The sequence below is a fragment of the Lytechinus variegatus genome, chromosome 3 (genome assembly GCF_018143015.1).
Source record: "Lytechinus variegatus isolate NC3 chromosome 3, Lvar_3.0, whole genome shotgun sequence".
NCBI classification, from domain to species: Eukaryota; Metazoa; Echinodermata; class Echinoidea; order Temnopleuroida; family Toxopneustidae; genus Lytechinus; species Lytechinus variegatus.
In genome coordinates, this window is record NC_054742.1 from 65,573,859 (window position 1) to 65,598,138 (window position 24,280).

General features: G+C 35.8%; 2 protein-coding genes across 2 annotated transcripts; one reads left to right on the forward strand and one right to left on the reverse strand.

Annotated features, from left to right (window-relative positions):
* Nucleotides 1–4,084: 4,084 nt before the first annotated feature.
* LOC121411696 lies at nt 4,085–13,716 on the reverse strand. Its single transcript, XM_041604525.1, has 8 exons — nt 13,512–13,716; nt 10,698–10,849; nt 9,460–9,694; nt 8,211–9,048; nt 6,761–7,657; nt 5,772–5,995; nt 5,093–5,164; nt 4,085–4,354 (listed from the first exon to the last, which is right to left on the reverse strand). The coding sequence occupies exons 1-8, from the start codon at nt 13,677–13,679 to the stop codon at nt 4,223–4,225; spliced, it is 2,718 nt and encodes a 905-aa protein (XP_041460459.1). The 5' UTR covers nt 13,680–13,716; the 3' UTR covers nt 4,085–4,222.
* Nucleotides 13,717–19,258: 5,542 nt separating this feature from the next.
* LOC121412267 lies at nt 19,259–20,484 on the forward strand. The gene has a single exon (XM_041605166.1). The coding sequence runs from the start codon at nt 19,259–19,261 to the stop codon at nt 20,279–20,281; it is 1,023 nt and encodes a 340-aa protein (XP_041461100.1). The 3' UTR covers nt 20,282–20,484.
* Nucleotides 20,485–24,280: the final 3,796 nt, after the last annotated feature.

Sequence of the window (24,280 nt, forward strand, 5' to 3'; positions counted from 1 at the left end):
GGATTAAGTTAATAATGGGGGGAAAATGGAAGGACTGATTGATAGATGTATATAGACTGATGAGTAGGTTGGTTTATAAATGAATACATTGAATAAATATACAAAAATATATAAAAAAGAACAAATGTAAAATTTATCAATGAATAAAGGGGATCAATCAATAAATTATGAATGGATTAATAAATGAAAGAAAAATAATAAACAAAAAGATATATCAAAGGCACTCTATTTTCCGTTCATACATTAACTGAGCAGTGCAGTATTGGATAAAACACTTCTGCAAAGCTTGCAAAACTTTGATTTAACTGTACTATATATATATATATATATATATTATATATATATTATATATATATATATACACAACAAAAAAAGTAAGTCCCCCCCTAAACAAACATCAATAATTTCCGAACCCATGCGAGTTTTTAATGTATTTTTACATGAGCGTGTAGGTAATTTTATAAGCTACCCTCTGAGTAAATGTTGTGGACGTATCTTACGTCATGCTTCAATGAGCACCGTTAGAAGTAAAAAATGTCACTTTTCAAAAGTCACAAGCAAAATATCATGACTTTGATTCCATTTTATTGGAACTAATTCCACATTCTCACCATGAAAAATAGTCAGAAGGCTTGTAAAAAGTACTTTCTAAAAGACGATACAACTTTTTTAGCTAAATTTCACGGTTGAATAAACTCAAGTCCAAATTTGCTATAATTGGGTTTTTACACATTTCTATCAATAAAATGCTAGAATATGATGACAGATATTTTGGGGAAGACTATCTTCAACAATATTCATCGTTTCACGGTTCAATGAACATTTATTGGAAACAAAAAATGCGATTTTCAAATATCGTAGGCGAGTATTGCTTCATTTTGGTAACTAAAAATGATCTTTTCTCAACTTTTTCGTTATGTTCATGACCAATTATCATGCTTCAATGATTCAAAGGTGTCAAATTAAACATCTACGCTTGAATGAACATGTGGAATGTGATTAGCTCTTTTTTACGTTATTGGAAAAAATGCAATTTGTAACTATGGATATCTGTCACAAAACTCCTTGCACAGTTCATTTTATTTGATTTTCATGAAAATCCCGATGTTTAATGCATCAGTGAGCACACAATATTAAAAAATTATGCAAATGAGAAGAAAGTTCAAGGCCTTGGCCCCACTCTGTATCGTATCGAATGGTTATTTTGGTGTGCGCACCTTTTGGATAATGTTACTCTGAAGCCATGTGCGAAGTTTCATGAAATAACTGTTGGCAGAAGTAACAAAAACCGTCCATGAAACAAACCCTCATTTCATATTTGTTAAAATTTTGACTTCCTCTCTCATAGACTTGTGTACATTATTGGTGCATATGTTTAAGCATACGTAACCCCTTGTTCAATATGGTGGAACTTTTTTTCAAGGCTGTCTTTAGCAATGTCGTTTGGCAGTAATGTTTATCAACCTATGGGCAGAATTCTGTGCAAAAATGAAATCGATTTGTTTATTTATGGATGAGTGAGCACGCATCAAAGTGGGAAAATTGGTATTTTCAATGTCACAGACTCATTTTAAAGGGTAATAAAGTGAATATTGGGGGCAAATTTGGTTTCAAATGTGTCTTTAATTGCTGTAGTTTTTATCATCCATCATTTCTATCACCAAACACTTTCCGAACTTTAACCATTTCATGGTTGAGCGAGCACATTCGAAAACTTAGGAATGAATACACTTTATACTGCATAAATGTATTCTTTTCCTAATAATTTCTCAGGATCAGTTAAATGAATGGACAGATCAGTGGTGGATCCAGAATTTTAGATGGGGGAGGGGCCTATAATCGGGGGAGCCATCAACATTTTCAAATTTTAACATGATCCAACAAGTTGTAGAAGATACTACCAAAAAACCCTATGATGATACGTCACAATACAGGGGCCGCAGAGCAGTTTTCAAAGTGGGGGGGGGGCTGACCATGCCAAAAATCACAATCGTATTACATTTTTGTACTTGCTTATGGAAAAAACTAGGGGGCTGAAGCCCCCAGCCCCCTCCCCCCGCTTCCGCGGCCCCTGCAATACATCATGCTCAATCAACCATGAACATACGATATCAAAATTTGGTCTGAAGTGGGTAAATGATGGATAGTAAAACAGCATAACACCATAATATTCACCTTAAAAACAATTTTTGGCCCAACTTTGTATTTGCACAATCTGAAAAACGACTCTTGTGACTTTCAAAAATGGTCATTTTTAATTCAATCTTTAATTACTCATGCATGACTCAACCGATCAATCTCATTTTTCTCCAGGAGTTGCCTAATGAGTGTATAAATCCACCCATGAAATATCATATCTCAAAATAATTCGGTTCAAAAGTTACAGCAATTTGATTTAGGGGGGACTTACTTTTTTTGTTGTGTATATATATACATATTATATATATATATATATATATATATATATATATATATATATATATATACTTGTATATATACCGTGGCACTAGAAAGTTGGTGAACCCACCACAATATGCGATCCTTCATGCCGAGTGTTGAATGGAGACAGCAACACTACAATGTTTGGCAAGCCAAGAGAAACAAACTTTATTGAATGTATTTTATCACCTGACTTCGCAATTAAATATCTGTTTACATGGTAGAACTAACACTTTTCAATATGTTCATTTTCTGTTGGGGCTCACTAACTTTAGCACCGCTGTAATCTGATACAGTTGTATTAAATATCAAACCTGTATCAACATATGATATCGTGATTACTACAGTGACTGGGATACTTCTTTGAAAGAGAAAACAAAACAAGAGACAACTTACAAAATTGATTTGTTATAATAACATATGGGTATATTCTGAATTTCATTTTTCATGTACATCACACACACATCAGTAAGGTTATATGCAGATTCACACAGGAACCTTGGGGTTTCACAAAGTTCTCTAAAGAAATGAGATTCTCAGAAATTCATTTTCTTGCAGATGTCAGATGACATATTATAGGTCTGATATCTTTATAATTCTATATCAAGTATATTTTGGGAACATTATATCAGAATTTAACAAAGGAGAATGATCTTTTAAGCACAACTGGGTGTGTTTCAGTTCAACATAGCTCTAATCATTGGTGGTGGAAGCCAAAAAATTTAGGGGGGGGTCCACCTGAAATTTTGGGATGGACACAGGTAAAAAATTGACAAGCAAAATAAAAAAAGGTTATCAACCAATATTTTAGGGGGACCACAAGAATTTTAGGGTAGTTCCACCTGAATTAAGGGGGGGGGGGAGGCGCAGGAAACAAAATTGACAAGCAACAAAAAAGGTTTTCAACAGAAAATTTAAGGGGGGGTCTGTCCCCTCCACCTCAAATTTAGGGGGGGGTACAGGAACCATCACCCCCCCTTCCGCCGCCTATGGCTCTCATAAGGAAGAGTTTGTATGGTGAATGTCTTCTTTAAAATTTACTGTCGTGATAATATTCCTTAAATTCATAAATGAATCATGATTGCATTCAACATTTGGCAAGATAATATTGTTAAGTGGACTTAGTTTCATTAGACAAGAGAGTGTGGACGATAACTGTCAAGAAAAGCATCCTTCCATTGTCTTTTGTCTACTGAATTACAACTCCCTGGCTCAATCTGAATTCAGGGATAATTAAAAACTTTAATATACGGTACATGTACAAATAATGAATGTTCACAAGTGCAATGGACGGTCTTACTCTGAGCTAAAATCATGGGAAGCCCCAAATGTCAAAATTGCATTTATTTTATATGTTTCTTATCTTCACTTGACTCCTTCCTCAAGTTTTATTGATGAATAGAACTATTCAAGTTATCATTCTATAAAATTATACAAGTATCAAAAGAACTGATAAATTGGCTATCCATAAATAAACCATAGCTTTAGAACAGGGTTTAAATTAAACCAAACTTCAGAATACAGACCATTGAGTCCTGAAATGGTATTGAGTGATGAGACTTTAATTTAGTTTGATCAATGTTATATTATCTGAAAATAACTATTCAATATTCCATTCCATCTACTTTAAACTCCTTTAGTTGTGAGACAGTCTTCAAATATAAGTCTCTAGTTCTCTATGTGTTACACAATTTTATCTGGAAAACATAGTGGATAGTCCATTCCATAGACCTTTTTAAACTCCTTGTCTTGGGTGATGAGACCCTGGTGTGTTTGGTTGTGGTCAATGTATTGTTATCTGTCTTCTCATGTCACCATGGAGATGCATCAGTTCCTTGGCTAGGATGGTAAGGTCTTCTCTTGATTTAGCAGAGGTTAGTTGATCACTAATTGAGAGTAGCTTCCCAAGGTGAATCTAGTCATAAATTTAAAAAAAAACATTTTAATCACAAATAATAATAATAATGATTATTATTTACCCAGGGAAGCCACTTCAGTTTTGAAAACTGTTCTCACAGTGGACCCTACTATGATTATTACTCCGGCTTTAGCTGGGCTGACTAGGCGCTCAAAGATAAATTTCTTGTAGAAGGAAATTACGCCATGGCTGGGATCCGAACCCACGACCCTCTGTTTCAAAGTCAGAAGTCACTGGGCCACAACGCTCCACAATGATAATTGAAAACAAATAATGAAGATTTAAAGATATCTCAAGTGGCATTTGATGAACTTCAGAGCACTGTATGTTATGGCAACCATGCCAAGGGGGCTTCAAGAAGAACAGCAAAAGCGTCACTCAACTGGGACTCCTAACCTAGAAATCATTCTGGAACTTTTATGACATCCAGGGGATGTCTCACAAAATACAAGTTTGATAAGTCATGCTCATTTGCCAATGTGTACATCATAATTAACACACAATCAATATGCAGTAGAGCGCACATCCCATGAGCTATGATCTTGCCTATCATGGCGATGTGTTAACAGAGGCTACTCTGTTCAATTTCTCCTGTTCTACCCTAAACTTGGCAGGCACAAGTTTGGAATGCTATGTGTGTGAAAATATTATGCACTAAATGCAACATGAAATTTAAAGTATGAATTTTTGGCCAGACTTACATCTAATATGAAACACCCTTCTGATAATACCTACCTTGACAGAAGAAGCTTCTTTCTTCATTTTCTCACAGTCCACCCTAAATTCAGCTGACACAAGTTTGGAATTCTACGGATATAACAATATCAATTGCAAATGATGAGTGGAAAAGGGAAATCGTATCCCCCCACCCCCATTTTTGACTTATTAAAAAGAATTTCTTATTTATAATACAGCCCAAATTACTATTACAAGAGTATAAAGGTCTATAAGAATACAACATTGTTAAACTTTTTCTAGCTCAAGTTAAACCAATGTACATGTATATCCCTTTATAACATTATATGACTGAATACCAAGTAGCCTTCACTTAAAGAGAGTATTGTCTTTAAAAGTTGTTTAGTGGAGCATTTCATGGAAGGAATTATTGGGAGTTTAACTGACAAGTCCTATTTCATCTGACAGTTACAAAAGAAACTGAGCAAAATCAAATTGTCAGATCTAATAAATTATTAGACAAGAATTGTCGATGAAATGCTCTCCAGGCTTCCTAGGAGTGTGTAATCAAGTAGACATTTGAATAAACTTTTTTGATAGAAAATCTCCTTGCAAGCCAACTAATACATGTATGACTAATGGAAGGATGTTACTCGAATCATATTTACATTATCAGATTTGAAGGCACCATGAAGTTATTCGACTGATATTTTCTTGACTAAAATGAAATGATCCTCACCTTTATTCTTCTATGTATTGCCTCGATCAATGCCCTTGTTATCTCCTCGTCTGATGAAGTGATCTGAAGGGACACCTCGCCATTCTGCTCCAGAGCCTGAATTGAGACAAGACAACCACAAGGTGTCACTGCTTCGATGCAGGAGTCTTTGATGACTACTGACTGGTTGGTAGGCAACAGCCACTGAAGCACCTGCTCTGTCAGGACCCTGCTGCTGTCTGCAACTGAAATAAAGAAAAACACTGACTAAATATCAAGTGATAATTGTTACAGGAATATAAGGATTTACATTGATACTTGATACTGTCAAACAGGATGTATCTAGGATTCATTTGATTGGCTTTTTACTTTTTCATTGCAATAAGCTGATGTACTAAAATGGGAGCTGTAACACAAAATTTAGTAATCATCATAGAAGAATATCTGTATGATTGATTACATCGACTACAATGTACAATCAGTCGTGGAAATCAAGTGTACGATTAATCGCTAATCTTTGTGTTACCCCAGTGCAGTTTTTATTTCATGGTATAATAATATTTTTTTTTCAAATTGATCTAGTTGCTTGTGGATCATGCAACCTGAATTCACCCGTCTTTTCAGGATACCCTTCTAACCCTCTCATCCACAATGTGCACTATAGCCATTTCAGTAATGGAGGAAACACTTGAAAATTGGGGGGTTTCAGACCAGAAGAGTTTTGACTTGGCCCATGGCTAAGAGGAATCTTTACTGATGGAATGGTGTCAACCGTAATTTATTGCTGCCATAAGAGTAATCATACTTGGCTATGGGTTTAATCTAAGAAGTCAACCTCTTGAAAATACTGTTTTGTAATAAAATGAATTTATCAATTCATAATATCATAAGAAAATTGTACTATTACCACTACTATAAAAGAAAATTCATAATACATTCAAAGCATTTTGAAATATTGTACAAATTTTCTACATTTGAATAAATAGGATGACCTGATGATGACATCCTACCATTAGAGGGTCTCGAGAGTAGATTCCTATCAAGCCTAATGGTTGCAGAGGCCATCTGGCTTTGAGAAGCAGCAGACACTTGCCGATGGGGGTTTGAACTTTCAGATGATCTACTCAAGATTGCTTTGGTCCAGTCATGCCTTTGATTCCTTCTCTCTAACCCTGTTGAGCATCGCACTCTCTCCTGAAGTGAATCCAGGATATCTACCTCAGAGCTTCCGATGGGGAACACGGCACCTTTCACCTCTCCATCCAATGCAACAGAACTCTCCACAGTTTTGCCAAGGTCTTCCTTCACCGGGATATCCTCAAGGAGAGCAGAGAGATCAAAGCAGAGGGAACACTGCACAGTCAGTGGCCAGGACTCTGCACATCCTGATTCATCCAACACAAAGCTAAGCATTACAGCAGTCTTTGGCGCAAACCCTACAAGGGGAGTACTCCTAGTCCTGTGATACTTAGTCCTGTTGACCTTTGACCTTTCTTGGCAATCACTCAGCAACGTACCAATCAGGGTCCATCCATGTGATATTGTCCAAGAGGTACAGTTTGTCACTTTGCAAAAGACTTTAGTGCTCTTCTGTCCATTCTCAAAAAAGCATTCTACTCTGGTCTCAAGTTCAAAGGCACCCGATGCCTCCCAGGTTTGACAGACAATGTGGTGGGCACTACTGAGCTCCTCAAGGACCGCCCTCTGCCTGCTGCCCAATCGGGTGAGGGCAGCCATCTTGGACGACACCTCCCGCATGTTGCGAAGAGCCTCATGAACTCGCTGTCTGGCTGCTGTGGAGCTGATGCCTGCTTGATCTGAGTCGGCAGTGTGTTCTGATGGAAGTAACAGCTGGAGTACTGTTCCATTTTTCTTGATGGCTAGGAATTTGTAAGAAGAGCTGGTACCTGAACACAGAAATGAAGAATTGAAAACAACAAATATAGGACAGTGAACGCATTAATAGGAGCAAGAGAAAGTAATTGAAAGATTTACTACCTAATAATCTTATAACTAATTAATTTACTAAAGAATTTAAAGTCTGAAGTGTTTACCCCCAATTCAGATAATTCAAACATAAATGTGTTTAAGATTTGACAAATTATCTGTTTTATGTGGTTAAAGGACAAGTCCTACCAACAAAAAGTTTATATGAATAAAAGGAAAAAAATCCAAGAAGCATAACACTGAAAAATCAAATCGAATCTAAGATAAGGAAGTTATGACATTTTGAAATTTTCAGCGTTATGCTTGTTTGATTTTTCTCTATCGATTCAAATCAACAATTTTCAGAGCTGGACTTGACCTTTAAGTATATATGCATAAGTTGGAATGCTCCCCTCCTTTGTGATATTGGAGATATAATTCATTCTTTATTTTTTTACAATTTATGCATCAAGCCCACATGTGATAAAGATTATTACTCAAGATATAGTAAGTGTATGACTTATTATCAAGTACCTTTCAAAAGTGCAACTGATGCTATACCGGGCATGCTGCAACTGCTCATAGACATCTGCAGAACAGTATCTCTAAGATGAAAGGTTATGAACTTAAGGTCAAAGTTTGAGGCACATATAAGAGTGTCCTTTGTCACAAGAGCAGCTGCAATGGGTGAACTTGTGTGAAGTCTACTGATTTCAGTGCTATTGCTATCAGATGGATCTTCATAAAAAGTCATGAGCTGTCCACCAGCACCAATCAGTACAAGGCAGTTCAAACTAGATCCAGCCAAATTAGACTGGATACTGTAACTGGTGATGCAGACCTGAATAACTGGTTCTAGGGAGCGACATAAAAGTCTGATACTCTTTGCTGATGAAAAGGATGTTGATAGGAAGCTTTTCAAGGTGATAGAATAGACACAACCATCTGGTAAGGTGATGACGATAACTGGTGAGTCAACCAGATTGGCTTCTGACCCCCACATGGCGTTGAAGAGGGCATCCGATGTCACAAGAATGCCGCAAGACTGCATCGTCACATCCGAGTTGCCATGGGAACTTGATGACATCAGTCCATACACACCAACACCAACTGTTGCCTCCACTTCATCCTTGGTTTCAACTCCTGGATTCTGGAATGAAGCTTGTCCACGGGGGATGGTGTCATCAGCACCAAAGATGAGGGTAGAGTACAGGGGATTTTTGACACAGGTGAAAGAATCCTTGTTCAGTTGACAGGAATGAACGGAAACCCTCCATCCGATCCCTTCCCTGCTGCAGGTTACCAGACTGTCACTGACCATCACAAAGCTTTCCAGATTGTCCACTCGCAGTATGATCTTCTGCTCATCAACCTGAAACCAAAGACATAATGTATGGAAAGATCATTCTAAGATAAACAAAATATAAGGTGTGAAGGACAAGCCATTTTCCAAAATGTTGAGGTTCAAGTTTCACTTTGAAACATTTTCTGCTCCTTCAAAATAACTCCCTTTTAATGTTGTATGTTTAGATTGACATAAATTTTTGTGAACACTCCTTGACATTATTTTTTTCATGACACATTGGAAACAATTTGAATGATCCTGCATTACAGATTTCAATGTGATCTGTGTTGATTTGCTCTTCTTCCAGTATACTACCCAAGGCAGGAGCCAAGCGGGGAAGGGCTGCGCTGATATTAGTCGTCTGGAGAGGGAAGAACTATTTTATCTGAGATTTTGCCTTTAACCTCGAAACAGACTAAATTCACTTTGGAATATTACCTTGGTGACTGGATCAACAGCTTGCATGAATTCTTGGTAGAGAATGTTTGTCGGATCCTTGGTAGAATCTTTGGTTGCAGAGCCAGATCTATCCCCTCCTCCAAGCAGGTCTCTGAAGATATCATCCTCTCCATCAAACCTTCTCTTCTCCCATTTTCCCTCATTCAGACCTTGGTCACCTGCAACAGCTGCCTTGCTTTCTGAACTCGTACTTCCAGCCTTGTTCTTGGACTTGCTAGAGATTCAAAAAAAAGAGAAGTGGATTGCTACATTCAGAATTCATTCACAAAGGAATGTATTTTAATAAGAGATATGCACCCGGTCTTACAAAGAGTTGTGATTGATCCCATCAATCACAACTATGAACGGCCAGCAAAATCAACAAAGTAAAGTGCAAATTTGTTCAAAATATTTTCTAGATATGATGTATATTCATACAACCATCATTCTCTTCAAGATTCAGTGTGATTCTCTTTGTTTACCGAATTTCCTGTAGAAAAGATTATGGTATGGATGGATTTTCATACAATTATGGTTGATTGGATCAATCGTACCTCCTTGTAAGACGGGGCCTGGTCTAGTTTGAATGTATCTTCTTCTTCCACATTTTCGAAAGACTGCTATACAAAAAGTCTTTATGTAGCAGACTTTACGCAGGGCGATTCAGAACTCAGTTGAGAACCTTTATCAAATGAACAAATTTGCTAATCAAATTTGCTGAGCAAAATTATTCCCTGATTAATTAAATATTCAACATACCATATGCCGACATACAAGTCAGTACGCCAAATTATTTATCATTTAATCCAATTTCTGGAAATCAAGAATTGCAATTTGTTAACAATACAAATAACTTTATCTTTATATAAAAAAAATGAAATCAAGAATTCAATGAAAAAAAAAGATTAAATGGTAAACACTCTTGCCATATGCAAGTTGTCATATACTGGTTCAAACATTAAGGTATGTCACAGAGAAAAAAGAAATACACTGGGGATATGGATGATATAACCTAAAAAATGCTCAAAAAAGCCCTGAAAAAAAAACCAGCCCAGAAATTCCCCATTCACTGTGATGCTATGCTAACCCACTGTTGTAGATTTAGCTAGTTGGTTAAGAGAAGTCGCCCCCCCCCAAATAAAAAAAATGTAAAATCAGTCTTTTGCCTGGTGTGACACCCCCCCCCCCCCCTAATATGTGTTCCATGTAATGGGGCTGATCCTGTTGCTTCCACCAACCTTTTATGTTTCTTCTTCTTTTTCTGGTGGCACCATTCCTGCAGGCTGCAGCTGAAGATTCTTCCGTCTTGGAGTCCACACACTAACGAACACAGACCTTGGTGGGAAACCAGGTCGTGGCAGTGACACTGGCCAGGAAATTTAAGAGTACCCTAAAGAGAAAGAGAGTGGAATCTAGCTGGAATGAATGCATCAATATTACTATTTGATGATAATTGTATTTGGCAATAACATCAATATAATCAATTAATAAATGCATAATATGATAATAATAATAAAAATTATAATAATAATAATAGCTATAACAACAATAATAATGATCATATTTCGTTTACTAATCTATCAAAAGACTGAAAAGAGGCGCACTGTCAATAGTTCCGGGTGAGTCTTGCTTTGCAAAATGATGAAAAAACACCAACAAGGATATTGTGTCTCATTAATGTTCGAAGCCCATTTTGCATTTAATTCTTTATGGATGTGGATCTCACATTCACAAAAAAAATGTTAATGGTAGGAAATTAAGTAAACAGGGAAAAAAGTAATTTCTCTCAAAAGAAATCTGCTTAATGCTTCGTGAATTCTTATCACATTTGGTTACCACTACCATGTTAACCCATTGCAAGAAGCAAAACAAACTCCCAAAGCCAAGTTAAGTAATGTTAGATCTAACACACGTTAGAGACCCAATTTTAATGGACGTGCATTAGTATTGTGTCTGGAGAAAAAAGTTATTTTTTCTTATTTCAAGAAAATATCACATTTTCTTTGTGAATTTGAATAAAAATAACCTTTAGACTAACAGAAATGTAAAATTTTTGTAGATCTAGGGGCCTAATGGCTGCAAAAAAGAAGAATGAAATCAGGTCAATTTTCAGCATTTTCCTGCCATAGACTGTGTAGTTAAGAAATGGACACACACAAATCCAAATTTTTAGGTTCTGAGAGCCATTATGAATTTATTCTTGATGCCAAAAAACCTGTCCATAAAGTGCCTATTAGGAATTTGATGCTCTTTCTGATTCTATGATTTTTTAAAGATTTGGAAATTAGATCACAATGAAAAATTGCGACACAGTGAAAAAAATTGTGCCAAACAGAAATTTCATTTTCCCGTAGTAAACGCATGGGGAAATGGCAATCTCAACACACAAACAAATAAGGGTTTGCAATTTATCTCTAAATCCTTATTTACTTGTCCTTACTGTCAAAAGAAGTCCCTGAATTTTCTCTTTCTATACATCCCAAACATTAGTTAAAAATCAATTCAGATCACATTTTTTTAGCAGCCTGAATTTTCCAAAATAATGCGCCATATTTTCCCCTAAATCAGCCTGTTTTATGCTGACACTTTTCAGTGTGGCTTCAGACACCCTAGACCAAAAGCTTTGTTCTCTGTTATGTTTGCTGTTCCGCTGAACTCCGTTAGCTCCACTCACCAGCACCAAATACAGAGACCGAAGTTCTAGCTTGATCTGTACAGGGACTCGATGGCCATATGTTTATGTATTAAGTTAGGATAAAACAGGGAAGTGAAGTTGCGCGACAGCCGAAGTCACTGTTTTTTCCACTTTTAGGTTTATTTGTCCCGGTTTTGTTGACTTTCAGGCCAAAACAGAATAATAATATTTATGTTGGTACAATTCTTTTTCAATATTCTTTTATGAAATAAAGACAAAAATCGATGAGCCCCGTCGGGGGGATTTTGCATTTGTTCACCCCCCTAATGGTGGCTGCACAATAGCGAGCCGTCTGTGTACGAGGAGAAATTTATTTTTAAAAATGTTAAAAAACTCCCCGAAACTGACGGCTGCCAGCTGTCTACAGACACCCTAGCATTGCCATTAGAAGTGAAACTCAAAGTGGACAAAAGAACTTCTTATTACCAACTAGTTTAAGCAAGCAGTGAGTTTGAATTGATATTTAAAAGATGATTAATGAATCTTTAAAGGACAAGTCCACCCCAACAAAAAATTGATTTGAATAAAAAGAGAAAAATCCAACAAGCATAACACTGAAAATTTCATCAAAATCGAATGTAAGACAAGAAAGTTATGACATTTTAAAGTTTCGCTTAATTTCACAAAATAGTAATATGCACATCCTGGTCGGTATGCAAATGATGAGACTGATGACGTCATCCACTCACTTTTTCTTATGTATTTTATTATATGAGATATGAAATATTCTAATTTTCTCCTCATAGTCAAGTGAAACAGTGATCGATTCCTCCCTGAACATGTGGATTTAGCATTGATAAATACTACCAGTATGTGGTTCAGTCAAGTCGGTCCCTAGGCTATAGTATATATATATATGCTATGGACATGTTCAAATCTGTAAAAAATTAAACATTGTATAATTCAAACAATAAAAAAACAAAATAGTGAGTGATGGACATCATCGACTGACTCATTTGCATGTCACTGAGATGTGCATATCAGTTATCACTTTTTTGTGAAAAATAAGGAGAAAAAACCTAGAACTGAATACAGCGGCATAACATGCCTACATTCAGAAACTTATCCCTAGGTTTAGGATCCGATTTCGATGAAATTTTCAGTGTTATGCTAGTTTGATTTTTCTCTACTTATTTTGCTGGGGTGGACTTGACCTTTAAATCATATATGGCTGTGGACCCAAACAATGCTTGAAGGTATATGGGTCATACAGAAAGAGTTTGAGAATTACAATACAAAGACACACTCTCGCCGATGAACGTGTCGTGACTAACGGATTACTGTCTACCAACGCTGCCGACTCTCCCCGGGTACGCCCACACCAGTGTCCCGTTTAGCCCCCGACAACTGAACTCACCAATTTTTTACTCTCCTTGTCGTATATGAAGAGAGAATCTGAGCCACAATTTACAACAGCAATACCATGATCTTTACTAAAACGCACATTCCATTTTCTCGGACTGCCATATCCCCTGATATGTTCCATCGCTTGACATTTGATCGAGGATTTCGTAGAAGCAGACATCACGCCGCATGCGAGAAAAATATTACTTTCTTATTTTCCACATTAAGATACCATATCTTTGTTTCTCTCTCAGCTCTCTCTTCCAAATAAATACCAGCAATTAACCTAAAAGCAGCACATATATAAGCATATATAAGCCATAGGAATCGTGTATTTAAAAATGGGTTGTAAAATAAAAGTCAAATATGACTTGCCAGTGCCACACAAATCAACAAGAAAAATGGTGATTTTTTTCCAAGTTTCCTGATTTTGCGGGGGGGGGGGTTCAAGTTTCATGATGGGCAGTATCAGGTGGTGGCAAAAACGCTGTTAAAAATGTTAAGAAACGCCCTTAAAGGTTTAAACTGTTAAATAGTTGTTTAAAACTGTTTAAAAATTTTTAAAGTTTAAACGAAAGTTGCTAGCAGGGGCGGTTCCAAGATTTAATTTCCAAAGGGGGGGGGGGCACATTTTCAACAAAATATTATGCAAAGTAAATTTCAGGGAAATTCCATGGGCGGTATCAGGTGGGGGCAAAAACGCTGTTAAAAATGTTAAGAAACGCTGTTAAAGGTTTAAACTTTTGAACAATTGTTTAAACTTTTTAAAAAACAACTTTTTTAAAAGTTTAAACAATCGTTGCTACCAGGGGCGGATCCAAAATTTTCCAAAGGGGGACACATTTTCAACAAAATATTGAATACATAGTACATTTCGTTAACGAAAAAATTTGACAAGCTAAAAAAAAAAGTCCTCACTTTCAAAAGGGGGGCACAGTAGTGTTTTAACGGAATTTGTTATTTTTACATTATAGTGTTTTGGGATATTTTGGTTTGTGTGATATTTGACGGTGCCCTAAAACAAGATATGTATCTCACTAACCAAATAACACACTCGCGAGTGGAAATAATTGATATTCAGACCTAAAACATAATCATAGAATATCTCACTAAACAAGTACGATGATACACCAACCTGGTGGACATGTACTTTAACAGATGATGATAATGAAACAAACGATTGGAGCGCGAAGCGCGAACTTTAAGATTTTTTACCCTCATGATAATCATACATATATACTAGCAAAAGTTATATTTTTCTTTTAGAATTACACGTTAACACATGAAGCACTTTTTGTAAAAATTGTGATACGTATCTCACCAATCAAGTATTCCGAGCGTGAAGTGTTTATATATATATATATATATAAATATATAAACACTGTATATATATATATATATATATATACAGTGCGTCCCACAAAAAAAACGAAACTGAGGTTTATCGATGATTTATCATAACTTAATCACAAATAAAATAGACAAATTACCCACCATTGTAAAGCTTATAGAATCTCCTTTTTCATCTGAAATTACTTAGATTATTTCTCATTCACGCATGAGTGAGCAAAAACAATTTGAAGAGGGGATACCAAAAGTCATTTGGCGGGCTGTATCTGCATGGGTTTCAAAAGAAAACCACGTTTTTAAAAAGTTCAATATCTGCTCTTAAATTTGATCCCTCCATTACAGAAAATGGTCAAGAAAGCACAAAGTTATGGTCATTTGAAATAAGGCTTGAATTTCAATAATTTCATAAAATTAAGAGGTTCTAGATCGAACTCACTTAACACTCTGTTTTGTTGACGATCAGCCATGCATTAAGTCTTTTGTTAACCATGCGATAGCAAATTATGGAAATACAAGCATTGTTTCGAGGGAACATAACTTTTTTACTTCTTGACCATTTTTTGTGATTAAGGTATCAAATAAAAGAGTAGATATTGAACTTTTTAGGCATGTGATTTTCTTTTTGAAATTCAGATACCCCCGCCAAATGGGTTTTTGGTATCCTTTCTTCAAATTGTATTTGCTCACTCATGCGTGAATGGGGAATAATTTCAGTAATATCAGATGAAAGAGGAGATTCTAAGCTTTATATACATTGGTAGGTCATTTGTCTATTGTATTTGTGATTAAGTTATGATAAATCATCGCTTAATCTCGGTTTCGTTTTTTCTGGGACGCACTGTATATAAAGAGATGAAGAGAGCCAATCTAAGGATTTCTTGTAGGAATTCATTAAGATCATATTACATATTTCACTAACTATAATGATGCGACCATATGCGAGCGCGGATTGAGAGCTGAAAAGTTTCGATATTCAGATCTGAAGTGAAAGTGTGCATCTTTTTTACACTTTAACTAAAAAAAATACAAATTCACCCTTAAAAGATTGAAATCTCATTCCATCAGGACTGGTCCCTTATTCCACTCTAAAAGCTTTATAGGGATTAGATTAGTTCCTTTACATTTAGCAGGTCAGTTGTGCCATTTAATTCTCTTGAACGAGATTATTTATTTTAAACAAACAATGCGAGCACCAGAGTGATAAGCAAATTATGTTTCATAACATTATTTTAAAGAATATATTTCTTATAATTTCCACGCTATATGTTTCTCTTCTTTCTCCCTTGTTTTCTCCTTCCTCTCTGTTTCTTGGCCAGCCGAGGTATTTGGAGTTGTATGCCACACCCACTTTTACTAAAATGGATTTGCACTATATAACTTGCACCTATCAATACTCAGCAGTCCAGTAGACGGTCTCATAATATCCAAGGCCTGCATGGTAATAAAACGGGAGACGGATTGATGGCAATTAAAAACTTGAGAAAAAAAGCCGAAATAGGTCTTGGAGTATCCTTTGAAAGTGTCGAATCCGCGAAATGAACCGTCTCTATTCAGAATGCTTTCACAACATTAACGAAATTTGAACTAATGTGTGCTAGACACGAAAGAGAAAAATAAATATATTTCATTAACGGGTTTGTCTGGGGAGACTTGCGCCGTACAGGTAGATCAATAAAGGTATAGAAATCAATTACTAGTACTCTTCAAACTCATGAAAATGATAATTGTTGATAAAGCATTACCATGACTACCGAAACCCACTTTCACAATGTATATCGATCAAGACGTGTGCGTTTTTCCGTGGTGGTACAAATCAGTTTTAAAGGAAAAATAAAAAGTGGGAATATTGAATTGCAGCATTATACGATACCATTTCAATGCAAAAGAGAAAGTAATTTCCGTAATTGATCGCAGTTAGGTGGAATAGCAAATATAAAGTTCTTATTTTTCCTAATTCCCTTACTAAATTAGAAATATGAGAATACATACTTAAAGAGAAATGCCAGTAGTTGCAGTAAAGACTGATTTCATGAGAAAGTCTGTAAAACAAGGCTTAATTGTCAGTTTATCATCGCGGATCTAGATCTGGTACAGTTACATAAACTGAACTTTGTGAAATCTTAAAATCTACGCTGAAAAATGTTCACACTGAAGATAACCAACACAGATAGGCACACGTGGGACAGTGTATTATTATTGCTGGAATAAAGACCCGACGGAAGTGACCGAATCCGCGCTTATTTTGCTGATTTCTCTGCAATTACACAATTTCTTCCAGAATCCTTTGGCACATATTTTTTATTCATACAAACAGACACTTGGGTGGTCATTATATTAGATTCTGTAAAAAGTCATTTTTAGATCGTTAAACTGGAATTTATCATTAATCTAAGTGGTTTAAGCCAACTTGTAAAGCTGCCCACACGCACAACTCAGACAACTTCCTCCCTGAGAGATCACATATCAAGTAGTAAAGTAGAGCATATTAGTCAAAGTGGTGTTATTGACCTAGGTATATAGGTGATCATTTATTAATTTATTGTTCAAAAAAGATTGTTAGGCCCGTATTTGTGGGCACCACAGAACTGTATCCATTAGGAGATTAAAAGGTTATAATGTAGATAATTTCAACTTATTTATCCCGATCAGACCGGTCCAATGTAACTGAATGTAACGATGTAAATAAACATGATAAATATGGCTTGGGCAATTTTTAAATCTATATTCTTACCAATAGTATATAGATATGAGCGCACCTCTGAAAGAGGTAGAATTAAGCAATCAACTGAAAAATGGATGAACCATATGAAATCATTGTTTTAATTAAAGACAGAAATGTAGCTTACAAAAGTATGAAAAGGAATATTTGCAATTTAGAACTTGAAGAAAATAGAAAGTTTTAAGGAATTTATATAATTCTTCCAAATTAGAGGCAACGATCGAGGCTACAATTTGTCGTGCTATAAAATTGTCTCGATTTGTTCATATCTACTTGAGATAAAAATTGAACTTGGCCATGACTATATCCCTATTTTGAAGATTTTGTATATAACATTCACTTCAAAATGTTTCTGTATCATTATAAAAGCTATCACCCAGCAACTTTGTGATGGAAGAGAAGATAATGACCAGTGACAATTCACCTTCCCATTATCACTCTTTGCTATTTTACATCGTTTTATAAATACGACTGTAGAAAAAAAAGTTATACCACATTCCAGTGGCTAAGCTCTATTTCTATTATGTATTGTTCATTCTTTGATCTTTGAACTGTTAAACTGTTTGTAAATAATAAGTTTTACGTTACCAAAATAATGAATAAATAAATAAATGCATAAATGAATAATAATAACAATAATAACAATAATATATGAAATAATAATAATAATTGAAGAAAGTGGTGTGTACCTCTATTGAAATTCGATTGCAAAAATACAGTATAAAAATCGACTTCAAAAACGTAGTCCCTTCTGTATTGATTAGACCTCGATATTGAGCTGAATATACGCCAACCTCAGAAATAACACGCCTCGTTCAGTTTTTCTTCCAAGTTTCATCTGCGAGTTGTCTATTATACCCTAAATACAACCCAGTGACCAATTAGCAATTGAGCAAGAATGACATAACGAAGATGCAGTTATTCGAGCATCCATTTTCGCTCTTAATGGGTGTGACCAAATGCATCTGTCACGAGTAGGCCTATTATAGACACCTTTAAGGAGGCCAAGTGTTTGCTTCAACGCTTGTGCACTTAATTTTTTTTTTCAAATGTCAGTCAGATGTGCGATCGTGAGATCGTCCAAGCTTGATTGCAAACAAACTCAGAATGGCGTTTGATAGCTGTTACTTTCTGCCTTCTACAATTATTAGTGACCCACTTCCTATTTGTATAAAGAAAATAGTTTAGCGCCTTGGGTGTGTGTATGTATATATAAATGGATCCGTGTTGACTTTCTCACATTTTCTGTAATTGCGCACTGAGGTTTTTTAAATCAGTTTTGATGGACACCCCCGGGATGGACACCCAATAATTGAGTCACTTCTATCAAGTTTGAAAATGACTCTTATTCAAGAGGTTATTTTAAGAGACGCCGCGACATCATGATACGTCGTTCTCGTTTCCATCTATTTTGTCAAATATCTTATGATCACCAAGGACAGACTGTTCTGATAAGTCATCTTTACAATGTACTTGTAGACATTTTCTTTAACAAATGCAACTTTGGCTTGGGGCGTGATGACTTTACTTTTAAGCAACATCAACACTGAACGCAAATTTCAGAATTCGTTAACAGCGCAAGAATGTTATATGTTGAAGATCTGCATAGTTTGTGCATCGTTTGAGGTGTAGCACTGTATATACGTCTTAAAATATTTTTTTAAGAGAAAACAATTCAGAACCTCTTTAGGATGGAAGACTATAGCGATTTCGTAACTTCTGATAACTCAACTAATCACGATGACGATCATGACCACGACTCACCTGCCTTAATTACCATCAGCGTCATCGCGGCTGTCATCATCGTCCTCTTTGACGTCCTGATCGTGGTTTGCAACGTCTTCATGCTCGCTGTTCTCCGTCATCCTCATATCGAGGACATCGGGGAAGTGAATATTTTTCTTTTCCGGATCATGGCCATCGTGGATATCTTCGGTGGATGTGCAAGTACGACCTTTCAGCTTTACTCTGAACCAAGTTTCTTCGTAGATCATGCGGAACCTTCGTCCGAGGTGTGTCTGCTTCTGCTCTTCTTCTGTTTCTACACTGCCAACTTGTCCATCTGGTTGCAGTGTCTGATCACTACTAACAAGTACCTCATGGTGACACATCCTTTGCGTTATCCCAACCTGGTGACGGTTAAACGGTTCGCCGTCACCTTATCAATCTGCGTTCTCCTCTCTCTCAACTGCGCCACTTTCCTGCCGATCCCATCATTCCCTTACACGTCGCGTGGTTTGTTCTTCTGTCGCGATGGGATCTTCGACAACCCGTCTTTGTCGGTCGATCTCGGCATCCTTGTCGCGTGCATCGCCTGTCCGGCCCTTATCACTTCCCTCCTCAACGTCCGTCTGCTGGCAGTGTCCATATCGCATTCGAGGAAGGTTCTTGCACAGGATGCGATCTCCAGCAACGAAACACCTTCAGACAACGTTTTAGGAAATCGAAGAGGACCGCGTTTTCGTGGGATTAAGACTATCATCCTTCTTGTCATCACTTCGTACTTTTATGTCATCTTCAGTGCTTTGTTCGTTGCGGTCCATCCACTCCTGGTGACAGAGATTCTCCACGCTATAATAGGCAATCTGTTATATTTGATGTCTCTTAGCAGCTTCTGGTGGAAACTATTTGTGCTCATTATGACCAATGGACGATTTAGAAGTGTATCGAAGAAAGTTTGGTCGGATTTTAGAGGTATATGCACTCGAATTTAATTATTCATCCCCCCCTCCTCATGTTCAAATGCTGAAGAATAATGTTACCACCTGCTATAACTTCTTTTGTTGTAACATCTCTTGTATATATCTTTGTATTCATTCTGACCAATGGACGATCGAGAAAAATATTATAGTGGGACTTAATTCAGATGGAAAATAAAAACATTTTCAAACATGCTTTTTCTGACACATTCGGGTATGTTCTAGTAACCTGTCTTTTCGTGTCTTCGGATTTTGACTTGGAAAACCAAAACAAGGCAATCCCTTGTAAACAAAAAAGTAACATTAAGTACAATGGTATCAGTATGGTATTACCATAGTAACCATTGTAAATTCATTTGTACTGTTGTACGGACATAGTACTATTACAAAAGTACCGTACAGAATATGAAAGTACAATTTAAAAATCCAAAGGACCATATAGTGTTAGTACTACCAAGAATGAACCATATATATAGATGTTACGGTATTACAATAAAATGAAATGATTTGTTATGATTATGGTTGATGTTACTATACTGAACAGAGTGCCATCCTCACACATGATACTTCATGGTACTCCATAGTACTTCCATGGTTCTCTGTGGTACTTTCATAGTAGGCTTACTCCATGGTACTTTAGTTCTCTTGGACATTTTCATTGCAATTTGTGGTACTTCCACACTCCTCTATCATAATATGGTACTTTCATGGTACTGCATAATACTTTCATGGTTCTCTGTGATACTTTCATAGTACTCCATCATGGTACTTAAGATCTCTTGGACACTTTCATTGTACTTCATGGTACTTTCACACTCCTCTATGGTACGTTCATGGTACGGTACTTGTTTGACTGTCATAATGCTACTGCTACCGCAATCCTTTGTAAAAATGTACCATGGTATTATCATAGTAACCATGGTATTACTATTGTATCCCTTGATCTGGACTCAAGAATATTCATTACATCAATAAGTGATCAAAATTTTAGCTAATATATCTATATCAATTAATGTGTTATGGTTTATGCAATGATTCCACTACGAAAACTTTCAAAAAAAAGTATATGGTTTAAATATCGTATTATTCATAATCGTGAAATTTGATTTTGGAAGAATGATTGAGGGTTAGATATGGAAAATTGTTAACCATAATTTGTCAAGTTTTGTGAACTCGCTCAAATATAGAAGTCAATGACAGGTCTCTGTGGATAGGTGTAGGTGTAGGATAGGATTTAGAATTATGTAAGATTATAGGATAGGATGAGATGATATGGCTTAGAGAATGGAGTTGTAAAAATGTGCTTTAGTGACCTTGACACTAGTTATTATTTATTAATGAACCCGCATGGAACACAGATGGCCAACCCACGCGGATCATGAAGGAATATGGTACTCATGACTCATGACATGGAAGTGCCATGGTAATGAATGATACAATCATGGTAATACTATGGTACAACCACAGTAATAGCATGGTATTAAAATGGGGAATTTACCATGGATTTAACATGGTAAATGTACTGCCTTCATGTTTTTGCCATTATGGTAAAACCATGGTAAATATGATAGTACTTTTACCATGGTAATACTGTGGTATTATCATTGTAAAAGTAGTATAGTAAAACCATGGTACTTTTTATAAGGAATCAGTCTATAATATGAAAAAGTGTGCGATGGTTAACTGTTATTTCATGGCTAGATAAGTCATGTGGATATTCATTGCTTGTTCGATTTGCTCACTCGCAGTGTTGTTGAAAACAGTACGTCGTATCTAATTTGGCCGTCTCCCTCCCACCCACACCATTCTCTCCCTGCCTTTCTCTCCCACCTCTCTCTTCTTCCCATCCTATCGCCCTCTTCCCCTCACTTTATCCCTCCCACTTTCTCCATAACTCCCCTTCTCATTCTTACTCTCTATCCATGGTACATTAATACTATAAAGAAGGATAAAAAAAGAGAGAATATAGACCATTGAATGAAAAAAAAAATCGGGACTTTTTTAATCTAAGGAAGATTACTCAAAATGCCATACCAATGACTCATTTAGCTTGTATTATCAGCCGTTTCTTTGCCAGTATATCAAAATATACCTGAATATTAAACCACATGCAGAGGTCTTAATTGTCATTGATGTCAGCACTTAGACTGTCAGCATGCAACATCTTCAACTGATTAGAAAGCAAGAATAAATATAAATGCAAACCATTTTTCTTTTAAATCTGATGATGAAATGAATGGGTGAATGCATTGCATAGACGGAAAAAATTATATTCAACCTTTTTTAGGATAATTTTCTACATTAGGCCCTACATAATATATTCATGATTATGTACCCCCCCCCCCTCTGATCGCATATAGAGGAAATCTAGGTTTTGTTTGAGAAGAAAAAATAACGACAGGAATTCCTATCAGTTCTAATAAACTATATGTTTTTTAGACAATGTGGTTTAACTACTAGTATTTCAAGAAACTTCGGATGTACTTTACCAAATGAAAATATTTTTTCCACAAACTACCTTTGTCACACTTTACTATTCATTAATATATACTGCAATATAGTTTGGAAAACCTGTGCAAAACTAAAATTAATGCAATGTACTTAGTGAATTGAATTCATTTATTTTCCATTAGAAAACATGCAAAATCAAGAATATACAAAAAATAGTCATTATACAAATGACGTATCATAATTTCAAATAAATGCAAAATACTTCGTTTTATATTATACATATTAGTAAAATTGGATGCCCATGGAAGCAGTATATGCTTGTAGGGTTGGGTCACCCACGCACCCACGCACAACCCATAATTCCATAAACTTATCACAGAAAAAAAGCCAGTCGAATTTGAACTGATTTATCACACGCACAAACCCATTATTCCATAAACTAAAGAATCTAACAATATTTGATATGAATTCATTTCAAAGTTTACTGCTGATGTTCAAATACGTTAATAACATGTTTCCATCTTCATTCCACGATTTTTATACCATGAACACATCAATATTCATACCGTACGCGTAATTCTTCGAATTTTCATTTGATTACCCCCGAAATGCTTATTGCACAGAGATTTATAATTCATGGAACTCTATCATAGTCTTTTCTTTACTGTTTCTAATGTTATATCAGCGTATAATTTTTTTGAGCAGCGCCTTTTCTTTCTTTTAATTTTCTTTATTTTTTTATTTTGAGCGGCGCTTTCGGCGCCACCCCACTGGATCCGCCGATGCTCTTTACCAGAGTCTGTAAAAACATGCTCTTCTCTTTACTAATTTAAGGCAAACATTAAATCCATGTTATTATCAGAATATCTGAAGTAAATTTTCTGTGTCAGTATTTCAGTTAATCATTAAATCACTCTTCGGTTGATTTAATCACCATGACCATCATCGCCATCATTATCTCCATGGCATTCATCTTCACCATTGTCACCACCATATATCATCTCCATCTTCATCTTTAGAATTATGAACAAATATTACCATTCTGTTTTATGAATGTATTATTTGATTTAATGAGTTTTAATCCTGGGTTGTAAATTTTTAAAGCAATCTGCTCATAATGACAATAATTTACCTTCAAATTATAAATTATTTGGCAGTAGGTCATATTTGTTCAGGATGACATTTTATTTAGTCATTTTTTTTTTCTTCATGATTCATGCCCCCAAACAATAACCAATATATTGTGTTTGTTTCGTAATGAAAATGCATTATACACGAATGCTATGAAAATGCAGGAAAAAAACAATCAATCAAATCAAATCAAAATTTAAAAAGTTTTCCCACTGATTATATATTATTCAAATCAAGATTTTTTTTTATGAAAACGGTAAAATTTAATTTAAACACAAAATCGAACAATTGAACACTGTAGACCGGGACTGTATAAACATTAAAATAAAATGTAAAAGTTCTCTTCTTCTCAGTTTGACCTTTCTTTATCATTCATCCACTGTCTCGATCGCCAGCATTAAATTGATGCTAAACTTTGTCTGTTTAATTTTC